Here is a 13,375-nt window from a genome sequence, read left to right as displayed (position 1 = left end):
GGGGTGTGGAACATCACCAAAATCACAACTGCCCCAAACTGCATCTTCCTACCATCTCAGATGCACAGGCAGAAGCAACGTTGGGAGCAGTAGCACGGATGCACTACTGACATTTTTAGCTCAGCACTCAGCTCAGAGCAGGCTTTAATGGACAGAGCAACTCATACAGTTGGAGGTGGCTGGCAGCTCTTCCAGCCTGGGACCCTGAGGAATCACCCGTGCCAAAGGAACTGAACTGAGGTTAACAGCAGTGGGAGATTTACTGGGAAATATCCCCCTGGGCAGACTGCTCCTTTGTGGGCGATTTGGCAGCTAGACACCCACGAACCGTGGACAGTGAGCCTCCGTGACAGCCAGAGCAGCCGGTAAATGCAGGTAAACATGTCATGAGAGGTGTGAGACCAGGAATTGCATGCAGTAGCGGGAAGGAGGAACCTGGGCAACGAAGCACAACAAAGGCCTGTTTTATTCCAAGATTACTCGGGTGGAGCTTTCAGCACACAGCAGATCTGATCCTACAGTTGGCTTTCTGCAAAGGGATGGGGTAACCACTTAGATTTTTCTTGCAGCTGGTGGGTTTACTGGGAGAGCGTGATCAGTTTGTTCACATCCATCCATCCATCTCCCGGCACACAACACAGAACCTAAACCTATCATTGGTGAAGGAAATAACTATCCTATAAGGCAGAAACAAAAAAAGGTTTCTTGGGCTGACTGTCCACATCTCCTACTATAGGACCTATCAAATACTAAAACTGATACTGCACTAGGTCTTCAGCCAGAACGGTGAGCATCAAACGATTGCCCTTGTCCACACAAGGAAATGCTTGACATTTCAAATATTTACACAGAAGGAAAATCTGATCTGAAGGAATGAAGCAGCTGGAGGTTTTTCTACCTCGAGGTCTCCAGTGTCATTTGACAATTTGCATTTTTGAACAAGGCCCCAAGTGTTCAAAGAAACATGCTTGTGTCTCATACAAAGCTCCGCTCTTACTTGTAGACATTGGTGTTGTATTTCCTCTCGCTCGGAAATCCAAACATGCCACAGACAACTCGGGAATTTTTCATGGTCCAGTGCTTGTCGCAGATCTGCTTCCAGGTCCCCTCGTCTTTCACCTCCACATAACCCTCTGTGACAGGCACTCGCTTGCGGTAGGTAGCAAGGATGGCACGGATCCTTATGTCCTCTACCTGGATGTTCATGTTCTGTAAACATAAAAGAAACATGAATGATGCTGGCTTGCAAGGAAACTGGTTCTGTGGAGCTTTAAGGTGGGGAACAGAAACCAGTTCTGCTCATGGTTATGGCTGATCAAGGCAGGCAGGAGGGAAAAGCTGTTTAGGAAAAGACACAACAGGAAGGCACACAAACCTTTCCACCTTGTGCAAATCCATCCTACAAAAGAGGATGCTTTTTCTCATTAAAAAAAAAAAGAATTATTTTACAAACTGTTATGTAACAAATCTCCTTTGTTACTTAAATGCATCAAAGTGCTTGTTTCAGAAGAACAGTGACCTTAATTTAGCCTCAGCTACTACAGAAGTGAACCAAGCTCAGCTCTGCTAGGGCCACCTTCATGCTGGCAGGGTGCAGGGAAGCAGGAGCCCTGGCAGGGCAGGACATCGGGGCTCTCATCAAGCCACTGGGCATCCCTTCCCCACCTGGCCTGGGCAGGCACTGTGGAAGCTGGGATCCCGATGTGCTGACACCGGCATTTCACCGCTTCCCCAAGCCGGGTTCCTCCTCTAGCCGAAGCGTTAGTTGGGACGGCAAATGAGTCATGAAGATTGAATGGATTTCACATTTGGAGCCTACGTGAGGACACTGCGCAAACAAACCTTGCAGGGACCCAAGCCCAAAAGCAAAGGCTGACTGGAAAATATCCGCTGTGGCAAGCAATTACAAAAGAGCTACTGAAAATTTTATAACTTGCTTCCAGGAGAGTTTTTCTTGTCAAAAATGTATAAAGTCACGTGGTTCTGCTAACAGTTACATCAGAACTGAGGAATCCTACCCTCCCCTAGCTCAAATTCAATCACTCGGAAAAGAAGAATGCCCAGAGCTTTAAAGAGACACGGGCCTCTGCTTCCTGATCAGCGGCACACACAGGTATTGAAGTCAGGGCGATCACAGGAGGACGTGCAGAGTCCTGCAAACTACACGTGGCGCATCCATTCTCCAGATGCTCCACCGACACCAATGTGACTAACAGACCCCGGGTGAACAGAAACCAACTGCAGAGAAAGAGCCTGCTGGGGCAGGGAAAAGGGCAGGTATCTCCTCCTCAACCATAGCTCTGCTACTGCTCTGCCACATCACCTTGGGCAAGTCACTTAAGGCTTCTTGCCCCCTTTTATTCCTGCCCCCCCTTTTTTTTTGTTGGCTACATTTACCACCCAGTTTTACAGCAAATCAGATCACTGATTCTTCCTTTCACCTTCAACTACAGGAAATTCAGTCCTCCAGCAACTCAGCTGGAGCATCCATAAGACACCCCCAGTGACCCTGGAAAATAGGACCTTGTGATTTACCCAGCAGGATAGTGCTACTCACACAGGCTTCCTAGTTTGGATTTAGGTTTTAAAAGCTCTTATAAGACCTCAAGAAGAAAAAACCCACTATAATATCCAAGTTTGTTACATCTGAGACATTTTAAGGTGCTCAGAGGGTCTGATGCAAGACCAAACTTGTATGTGTAGTCTGGCCTCCTGTGTAGTCTGGGAAGTTCATTTGCAATACAAAGAGTTCCTCCTGAATTTGGCAGATTCTCTTAAAATATTGCATAGCTTTTGACTACGTGCTGTCAGGAAAGTATCAGAGCCTCTGTGCACCGAAGGCCTCCCCAGGCTGGTTTCCAAAGCCCGCAGCTCACTTTTCCCCCGGTGCAGTTTACGAAATGTTTCCAGCTCTTCACTTGATGGAGAAGGCATATTTACCTGGAGCTACAGGCCAGTGCTGCTTGAGAGCGCACCTTGTTTCTCTGCTCCTTCTACCTTGCCTTAGTTTTTTCACTAGGAAACATGAGGTAATCAAAGCCTTAAATCCATTTGGAAATAGCTTTGATTGCTGAAGATCTAAAAGTGTTTTTAATAAAAGCCTATTAAAAGGATTAACCCAAAGGACAGAGAGCCAAAGCTTAAAATTGCACTGGAAAAGCACATGAAAAGATAGTAACTACGGAGGAAATTTGCATTGACAGCTGAGAAAGTGGGTGAGACAGCCTAAGTGAGTTTTTCCATCTGTGACTGCAGGATACATCCACCCTACATAAAGCCCCAAGTATGTTTGCTACACGTAGTTACGTCAGTCTCAGCCCTACTGCATATTGAAGTAACTGAAATGGAACATTTTCCCTGACTAGACCTGACATCAGCAACGTGCTAAAATCCACCCGCGGTTCTCACTTGACAGCCACTTCCATTTTGCTTGAATTTAGACAGGCCGGAGGCCGCAGCCGGTCCTCGGCACGACGGGGAGGAGGAGCATTCAGAACAGGATGCGATTTCACATTCACGAACCATGTTCAAGATGCCTGTGTTTTGCAAGGAAGCTGCACGACAGCAGTTGCTAGCCCCATTTGAATCGTGCAGAATGCCATTCCAGATGTTAAACATCTGCCTGATGCTTTCACCGCAAAAAGCAGCAGAATCATTATTCCCACGTTGCACCTATTAGTCATCGTTAATACATCACTATTCTCACTACTGCACCAGAGGTCTTCACAGAGGTGGAAGGTGGTGACGAATCTGAAGAGCCTCCAAGGTAAACGGCGCTCAAAGGATGGGAGAAGGCAATGATTCTCAGCCTCCTTTTGCAGATTGAGAAATAAGGTGCAGAGAGAGCAAAAACTGCTTCTCCAGAGGCCACAAGGGCAGGAAAACTGCATCCAAGTGTCCTGAGGTCCCAGCCCTAACCTCCAGATGAAGATCCCTCCTGCAGCAGGGAACACCAGCTAAACCTCTAGCACTAAAGCAGTCACATTCTGATCAAGCACATTTGGTTTTGGTTTTTTCCTTCCCACTCCACCAGCCTAGCAGGAGCTGTGTTGCACAAAAACAAAGACATCCAGCCTGTCTCCAATAGCTGCCAATAGCAGACGCTGAGGAAAGAGCAGCTGAGCAGGGCAACATGCAACAACTCTTCCCTGCTGTACTCCTGCAGCTTCCTAGCATCTGTATCTCACAGCCTTTCCATGCCATAAGGTGCATTTTGATGTTTAAAAACCCTGGATGGATTTGAGAATCCCTTACTGGGATTTATGATATCAGAGCAACAGGCAAAGAAAGAAACCATCCAACTGAGTCAGACCAGGGGAGAGAGAGTTGCAAAAAAATAAAGACGCTTGAATAAAGGAAAGCTTGGGAATGCTGTTAGGTACCTTATGATTTGCCTGTTGTTTTTGCAATTAGTTCAGCAGCTTAGCAAATAAAACCAAGTTGCTACATCTCTTTCTAACAGAGCTTTGACCACTGCAGGGGTGGGGATGCTGAGGTCCCCGTAAGGGATCCTGGGGTGCCCTGACCTAGTGCAGTACCCATGACCCAGTCTAGGACTCGAGCTGCCTGCATTTCCTACTTCCAGGCTGTGTGTTTAGGCATGTCTTTTCCACTAACTGATTGGACTGGGTTGTCCTTGCTGGTCATTTCACAGAAGTGAAAAATAAGGTGCAAACTTGAATGGCTTGCTCTTGGACTTGAAAAAATACTGTCAGTGCCAGCATGATACCTCAGGCACTGCAGGCTCCAGTACAAAGGTCCCACGACACGTCTCTCTTCCCCCAGAGATGCTGACATACACAAAAAAATGAAATCCTGCTCTGACTTGGGACTCTGTTTTAGTGAATCCAACTCTTTTGTCATGGTTTTTGCCTGTATTTGCCAAGGAAGAAAAAAAAAAGTGAGCAAACTAGCAAGAAATAAGCCATCATTTCATTCCCTCGAGGGTATTTCAGATAGCTATAGCAGACCAGCAGGCAATGACGTTTTCATGATCTGTCCGAGAGCAAAACCAATCCACGTCCCTTTCCGCTCACAGAGAGTAGGTTTAGAGCAGAAAATTATTGATACAGCAACTCAAAGGTTTGCACCGAGTCTGAACAAACCAGCAAAATGTCTGAGAATAATTCAACATGCTGTAGACCTTGGCTTTATATTAGAAGATTAAAGCACAGAGGATCAAAATAAGTATACCATAGGTTTCTCAAGGAGAAAGGACTGCTAAGAGCTTTCTCCTGATAACTCTTTACAGATTTGAATGGTTTCCTTTCATTACCGAGTTTTTGTTACACAGGGAGTACTCAATAATGCAAATACAGGCAGACTTACATTTTATCTTCCAACACCAACACGTAGAGCAGCTGGGCTAATGGTGAAAACAGACTCCACATAAAAAAAAAAAAAATATCAGAGGCAAACAATACTTGATAGCTAGAGCAGACTTTTTTAAATCACCCTCTCCATACTTGATGTACACATGGAAACAAACACAACAAGCTGTCATATCCACAAGGAAACCTCATCTCTGAAAGCTTTACTTATTCTCACAGGATAGCCATACACTGAAGCTACAAGGTAGACCTGGTAAATCCCCTGAAGGATCACAAAGCAGGTATCCGCAACCAACTCAGAAGCTGAACGCACATCTGCCAAGCTCCCACCTCAGGTATCAACCATAAAGTAGAGCCTTCAACAATATTTCAGGAGCCAAGCAGCTGTTCACCAAAGAGCAATGCTACCTCTAGGAGATAAAACTGGGTTGGCTGCACCCCACATTATAGGAATTAAAACAGAGGCCCAAGCCCCAAAGCCAATGGGACATGGGTTGCTCAGTCTAAGGCTGAGGAATGCAAAGCTGGAAGGGAGAAAACAATGTACAAACCCACCGTTCAGCTTCCTCAATATAAGGGAAAAATGCTGCTGAGGATTTCTGCCCACAAAGCAAGAGAAGAGACCAAGCCCAGAAAGAGTTAACTCTCATGGCTCATGCATGACAGTCCTCCCTTTCTCAGCTAGCCTTGCACAATTTCCACCTTCGGCCAACAGCTGTGGAGATGCCCGTGCCAGCTTTTTTCCTTTTTTCTTTTCTCCCCCTAAACTCCAAGTCTCAGAATTCAGCTACTAGCATAATTCAGACCTGGATCTCCACCCTCTCCTTTGCTTATGAAACAATCCCACCCACATACTTGAGGTTGGAGCAGCTCTTGCCTTTGCTTTCTGCTGGCCAGAATGCTAGCGTGTCTTGCATTTCTTGACCCCATGCATGGAGTTTGCAGGTCTGCTCCATCGCTACTGACCTCATTTGTCAAGCCACAGCTTCGCTTTCATCAAAGACATCCATTCCGGCACAGACAAACTCCATTAAGGGAGTAAGCACACAAGCAATAAGAAATCCTAAGGCATTTTTCTCCTGCTCAAGTTAAGCCTCCTTAGCCTTGAAAAGAGTGAAGAAACAGAAAGCAAGATAAAGGTGGGTATGGAGGGCAGGGGGGAAGAAGTGTAGTACATCTACATTCCTAGATTCAATGCTCTGGCTTCTGCATCAACCTGCTTTTCACTGGAGCCACTTGACTATGTACAGTGATATAAAAATCAAACTGAAGCTAAAATAAGTGCATGGTCTGCGGCTGAAGAGATTCTGCTCAGTTCTGCCACAGATCTGTGTGATTTCAGCCACAGAAACCCACCTCATCTCCTCGCTGTTATCTCTGGCCTCTTGCTCACACTTCCTCACCCCTTCCGGAAAGGGAAGGCAACGCTACGCTCATCTCACCTGCTCTGAATCACAAAGCCGCTGCAGCAAGGGCTTCATATCTGTATTTGCCCAAAGCAAAGATGTGATTTCAGTTGGGACTTCCAACATTACTACAATACAAATTAGTATAAAAACGAGGGGGGGTTGGGGAAGTGTCCAGCTATTATGGGTTGAGCCATATTCCCCTCCACACCGCTCCCTTCCTCGCCAAGAGCCACGTCCGAGACCCGCACTGCTGCTCCTCTTCAGTCCCAGACACAAAAGCCCACCGCAAGCCAACAAGCTGCGCCCGGTTACGAAACCAATGAATCTCAGCTTCAGAAAGCTGGGGCCTGCCCAGAGACAGCAAAAAGAAAGGGGTTTGTTTTTGAGCTTTCACAAAAGGATTCCTGGCTCGGAAAGTTTTCACATGAGCCTCAGCTGCTTTTGTTTCCACTCTCTGAACCAAATGCTTCCCCATGGCTTCGGATCCAATTGCAAAAACTGACACAACTTTCATAACGTTCTCTTTCACCTTTTGCCATCTCTTTTGTGTTGGCAAAAAAATTATGCCCAGGACAGCATGCCTGCATCCTCCTCCACTGCCCAAGCTCAGCGATACCTTTTCTTCTTGCAACAGCCCTGAGGATGCAGAGTAATTGATACAGGGAGGAGACCCTGTTCCTAGAAACCCTTGTTTCTAGGAACAAGGTCTACTTGCAGACTGCAGACACTACCCTGGTTCTGAATCACTGGCTCCTGGCTGAAAGCAAGCCAGAGCAACTGGGGTTTCAGAGGGGCTTTTCAGAAAAGCATCTCAACACTCGCTTTAAACACACATCCATGCGTGCAGTGCTGACACTGAGAAACCAGCTAGAGAACTGCAAGGGGCAGGCAGGTCTGAACAGCTATGGCTGTGTGTGTCTCCCCTATGGCCAGAGAAACTACTCAGATGCAGGCAGAAAGGAAACCAGAACGAAATTTTCCTTCCGTGTATTTTAACTTAAAAAAAAAAAAAAGAAACAAAAAAAAACCCCACCACACCACATTACCATGACCGATGCTAAGAATTGCAGAGCAGGAGAGTGGAGGTTGCCAGTGATTGTACAAACCCACAGCTTAGGCAAAGGTGCACTTGTTACCACAAATCCTCAATTTAACAAACACAAGGAGGCTGTGTGCTGTCTGTCTCTGGCTAGTCCACATTCATTGCTCTTCTGCTTTAAGCTTCCCTGTAATCCACTCAAACCACTCTTTCTTGCCCTATCCCTGACCTATCCCACTGCCCATTAGATGCAGAAACCTATTCACACCATTTTTAATTTACAATGGCACACCAGGATTTCATGGCTTCCCAGACACCAAGACATTAAGGCTGCAACTTGGACAACAAATGAATTGATTTTATCTCAATTAAGAACGTAACACAAAATCTTTCCACATAGACTTTGTTCATCCCAGAGGCATCTTCTCTCCTGCATTTAAACCCTTCGCTTCCTTCCACTGAAGTTTCAGCTACCAAGCCTTTTCCCCTGAAGATGACTCTTTAGAAAGCTGTCTCTTCACATACATCGGAATGGGTGGAATCTGTTTTGATTTAAACATCTGGAGCTGTGCCTCTGAGTCACTAACAAGGTCCCAGCTGTTAAGTAAACATGGTGAAATAGATGCTGCAAGACAAAGCCGGGTTGCCTATGGGGGACAGCAGTCCCCGGGAATATTTTGCTGTAGTGGAGTGCAAGCACTTTTTGTTCTGGGTTTGTGAAGTACAAAAGGGTAAGGGACGAGAGTGCAATTCAGGATTAGGGTGCAGGAGCAAATACAGGGCAGAGTATAAATGATAAAAAGCCGAGGCCTTTGCTAAGCCATGAAACGCTTCAGCAGCGGCCTCATGATTACCCGTACAAAGCAAGCTAAAGAAAAGCACTAGAGAAAAGAAATGCTGGTGGCAGAAGCGAGCGAGGGAAGAAGGCAGGAGCACTGAACCCTGAAGATACTTTGGCACGGGTGGGAGGCTCGGCGTAGGACAGGATGCTGCTCTGTTCTGTGCACATCATGGCCTGAGGGTTTCACGATGAGCAAAGCTTTTACATTCTCCATTTCCTTTCTGCCGAGCTATTTTAAAGACAATCTGGATCAGATGCTGCAAGCTAGCCAAATTTATTACCTGACCTGCACACTGCAAAACAGGACAAGATCATGCTGTGTTCTCAGGCTTAGTTAAATAGTTTCTTGTCTTGTGTGAGAGAGAAATGGTATCACATCCAGCACGATGGCTGTCAGCTACTCGGCCCTGGATACAGCCAGTGAAAGCAGACAAACAGGTTAACTCTGTTCGCCAAGGAACTGCAGCACACCAGTGCCAGCCCTGGTGCTTTCTCAGCCCTACCAGCTCCACCGCTCACGCCTCCCGCTAGACGACAAGCGCCAGCTCTCTGCCCAGCAAACCCAGCACCCTGACGTGCCACAAGCCATCACAAAGAAACCACTGAGGCAAGCAGTTAGAAACTATCACACACACACACACTTTAAAATTATAGCTCTAAAGACACACAGTGGCTTACCCCAACAGCAGCTTAATTAGTATTTGTCTGGAGTTAGCTCCAAGAAGAGATGCTGAGACACCTTCTAGACACACAAAGCATCCGCATTTATGTTACATATGGGCTTATGTTTAGAGAAGTAAACATTTACACCAAGGGGAAAGAAATTAAAACACTGTTGTCATAACAAACAGGCAAAAAACCTTTTATTGCCAAACATTCTTGAGAACTGGACAGTTGAGACACAGAGCTGAAGTCTCACATGGTGGTGACCTGCATTGCAACTCCCCACGGCACAGTCTCTCCACTGATTTTCATAGCAAAAAGCTAAATAAGAGGAATAATCATCTGTGTACCAAGCCACAAACAATGACCCTGTCGTCCTCCCTTCCTTTCACCTTCCAGTTAGAAGCAGCTCAGCATACAAGAGCATTTTATATAGCCTCATCCACTGAGCCCAATTTAACTGAAAGCTCCTGAGCAGGACTTAGCAGCACCCTTTCCCACCAGTTAAGAAACTTCGACAATATATTTCAACCCACTTTTAACCTGGCATAACCAGAACCTTTGCGCCCCTGAGTTTTGAAGTGAGACTTTTTTTTTTTTTTTTTTTTTAATGTTTCACATCCACCCAGAAGGGAAAAGGAGGACAGAAATAGCAGCACAGCCTGGTATGTTTAGCTAGACCTTGTCTTCCCACCGTCTGGCCAAAGCTATGGTCTAGTCTCAGGTACCAGATCTGTTTGTGAACTTGTAATGGCTGCAGCAATTTGATATATTTAGAATATGTTCTATTTGAAGCCTCTGTGTGTGCACAAAGAGGGCGGACACCAAATATTTTGTTAAGGATGTTTTGGGGGTTAGGTTAAAAAAAAACAAAACAAAACACAACAAAAAAAAAACCCCTATCATGCATTTATTGAAGAAATATATTAAGGGTAGGAGCTAGTTACTTAACTAGTGGTTAAGTGGTCTTAAAATTGCTGGTCAACCTAGTAAGGCAGTCGCAGGTGGGCCCGTGCTGCATTTTGGACAACACAAAGCAGCTACATGTACTGTTTAAAAAAGCAGGGACAGCATTCCCTGCTTATGGTTTTGCGAACACACATTAAATCATTGTGATTTCAGAGCTTCTGGCATCCTGCAAAGACTTAGGAAAACATTTGAGACTGTGCACACATTTAAGCCACAAGCTTTGGCACCATATAAAGGAACCTTAAGGCAGGTCCACACTACCCACCCGACCACTTTCAGACACTTGTGAACTGCAAGACAAGAAACGACCAACGGCCGTACCGCACTTCTGCGTGGATTTTGTCCGGCTCTTTGTACCTTTTGCCACGACATATCAGTAGAAGGAGTGCAGTTCAGGACAGTCAAGATGCAGAGATTCTGCTCCCAGCTCTTTTTCTTTGCTTAGGTCCTAAAACCTAGGCCTTCCCCTCGCTGGCTCCCCTTGCCCCACCTGCAGAACAGACTCCGTGCCTACTTGGGGCGAAGGGACAACACACAGCCCCACGTGCTCAGAGATCTTTGGCTATAGCAGCAGATTCCACTTCTTATATTTTATAAAACTTAAATTATTGCAGTTCAGCATATATATTTGTAGCACTCAACTGCCTGTCCCTCCCAAGCTCCGTCAGAGAGTCAGCAAGCAGTTTCTGTGTTCTCAGATATGCTTTGAGCACTTAAAAGCAACATGTTTAAACTTTTCTTTTCCTTTGAGCTCCCAAGACACCCCTCACAATGTGCCTGCCACATTGTAATGCCTACAAGAGTTACCATTATGAATAAAGCTGTTAACATGCTCAGCCATCATGGTTAGACCCAAGTTGTACATCAAGCCACTAATGTGAATTAGAGTACACAGACAGGCTGTGGTTAAAAAAGAAGGAACGCAAGCTAAATCAAACCCCGAATTAAGCAATAGTGTTATTTTAACATCAACGTTGGCCCCGTCGCACTGCAAGCGCAGATGCCTCCGTGAAGGGTCACAGCAAGCAGGTTCAGCATCCACCTCTCGTTCCCAACCATCCACACTGCTGTGGGCAGCCTCTACATTCACATACAATTACTAGGTTAAGACACACACTTGCAGCACTTCCAAGCAGAGCTACTGTTGTTTGTTTGTTTTTTTAACCCTTTCAGGGTGTGAGGGTTACCCTCACAGAGCCGGAGTCTGCAAGAGAAGAGGATGCAGTATCAGTGGTACCTACCTTTCCCCTCCTAATGCTCCCAAAGGCAAACAGGTAATAACAAAGTCAAACCACCAGCCCTGCTCTCTCCATTAATGAGACACTGTCTGCGTATTGTGTCTACACACTTTAAAGAGGGGGAACAGCCCCAGTGTAAAATACATTCAACGTCATTACGCTCACGTCAGCGCCAAACACTGCTCTTTAGCTTTGAAAAGGTGAACAATCTTCAGTGTTTACACAGCTACTGAGCTAAAGGGGCATCAGGATAATTCTGACCAGCCAGGAGCCCATGAAAGGGCTGTCCTGCTATGCACGTTCATCACCCTCCAAGAAATAATCCTTTGAACAAGTCCCAAGGCTAAAAGCTGCAGTGGCTGTGGAAAATAGCAAGCAAAAACGATGGGAGTTTCTCTGCCCTTTAGCAAGAGACTGATGGATTTCAGACCTGCCCCAACCTCGGTCCTGTTAGAAGGGTTAACCTCTTCCTGCCTGTCTCTCATCTTCTTATCACAGATCTTCCATCACTCACCCTAAACCAAACCGTTTCACTTTGGCCTGTGACCGGCAACTAGTCTTACAGAAGCAAGGGTCAGGCACTGCCCCTTCCCAACAGGGCAGGGAATGGAAAGGATCAGGGACAGGAAGAGATATGACATAAGCCTCAAAATATGAGCTGTGACGGGAAAAGATCTGTCTGAGCATATGGACATATAAGCCAAGTGGTTTATGGTGATGGAAAATTGCATCCTATACTACTTATCTGCAGCATCGCCAAACTGGGAAATGGAGGTATGTACGTTGTCCAATAAAAATAAACTCTGCTCAAGGGCTATCACGTTGCTTTGAAGTGTGAACTCTCTGCCCGTCAGATTCTAGGAAGCAAGGCCAGATTTGAGCAAATGTCAGTTTGCACAGCCCCTCTGAGCTGGAGCCCCATCAAAATGAAGTCAGATGTTGTCTTATACCTGATGGCTTTCCACGTTAAATCTTAGCAACACTTGGCAGCCTCAGAAACTTCGCACTAAAAGGTCTTTAAGACACTTTGTAAAAGATGAATTTAAGATGGTCCATCTGTTCCTGGCAGTGGGCACGCACAGAGCTCCCTATTACAGGCAAGGGAAATTTGAGTACGATGGCACACGTTTGGTGATGGGTTAACCAGGCTGCACAAAGCACATATTTCCCCTAATCGCTTGCAAGAGGAAAGCAGAACAAAACTGCTGCTCCTACCCCACCGCAGCTTACGCCCTGACTCATGAATGTACACTGAAGTCAGAGCTTGCTCCTGTTAATCTGCTGGCTGTAAAAACATCAGTTTTGCAAACAGTCAGATCCATTTGGGAATCATTACAGCTGTTACTAAGTACTGTGGGAAAGCAACACTGGAAGGTGCAATTGAATATATAAGCTCTGTGCATCATATCTTAAACCAGGCCTATTTTGAGTAAAGCCTGGCTTTAAAAGTAGCTTAAGGGCAAACTGAAGTATCTTCCATTGGAAATCTCAGCAAGAAATTTGTACTGGTTTAGCTCCATCAGTGCAATAGCTGAAGCCAATGGGACTGGTGGAGAGACCTGACCACAGCATTGCTTCTCAGTAAAAAATTCCAGGCCCCTTAACCCCTGATCTCATTCCAAAGTGAAAACATCCCTTGGGCAAACTGTGGGGTAAAGACAAAAGAACCCAGCAGCTTACAAAACGATGACATTTCCTCTGGTGAATGTGAGGTATGATATGCAGAATTCCCAGACATGTTAGAGAGGGCAAAGACTTTCAACTTGCATTCACACAAGCCTTTTGACCCCCCTGTTTTGGAGTTTATGACCCTATGAGTAACCCTGCTCATCATCTTTGGCTCCAACTATGTCACGCCAGCTGCTAATGAGATAAAGCAAAGATTA

General features: G+C 45.9%; 1 protein-coding gene across 1 annotated transcript in view; it reads right to left on the bottom strand.

Moving 5' to 3' along the window:
- LOXL2 (lysyl oxidase-like 2) overlaps positions 1–13,375 on the bottom strand; it is a 41,226-nt gene that overhangs the window by 22,411 nt on the left and 5,440 nt on the right. Inside the window, exon 3 of the mRNA XM_010289618.1 lies at positions 998–1,209. Coding sequence (XP_010287920.1) covers positions 998–1,209 — 212 coding nt within the window. The remainder of the gene's footprint in view (positions 1–997; positions 1,210–13,375) is intronic.

This window comes from Phaethon lepturus, unplaced genomic scaffold (genome assembly GCF_000687285.1).
Source record: "Phaethon lepturus isolate BGI_N335 unplaced genomic scaffold, ASM68728v1 scaffold28456, whole genome shotgun sequence".
Lineage (NCBI taxonomy): Eukaryota > Metazoa > Chordata > Aves > Phaethontiformes > Phaethontidae > Phaethon > Phaethon lepturus.
This window is presented reverse-complemented; position numbering and strand designations above follow the sequence as displayed.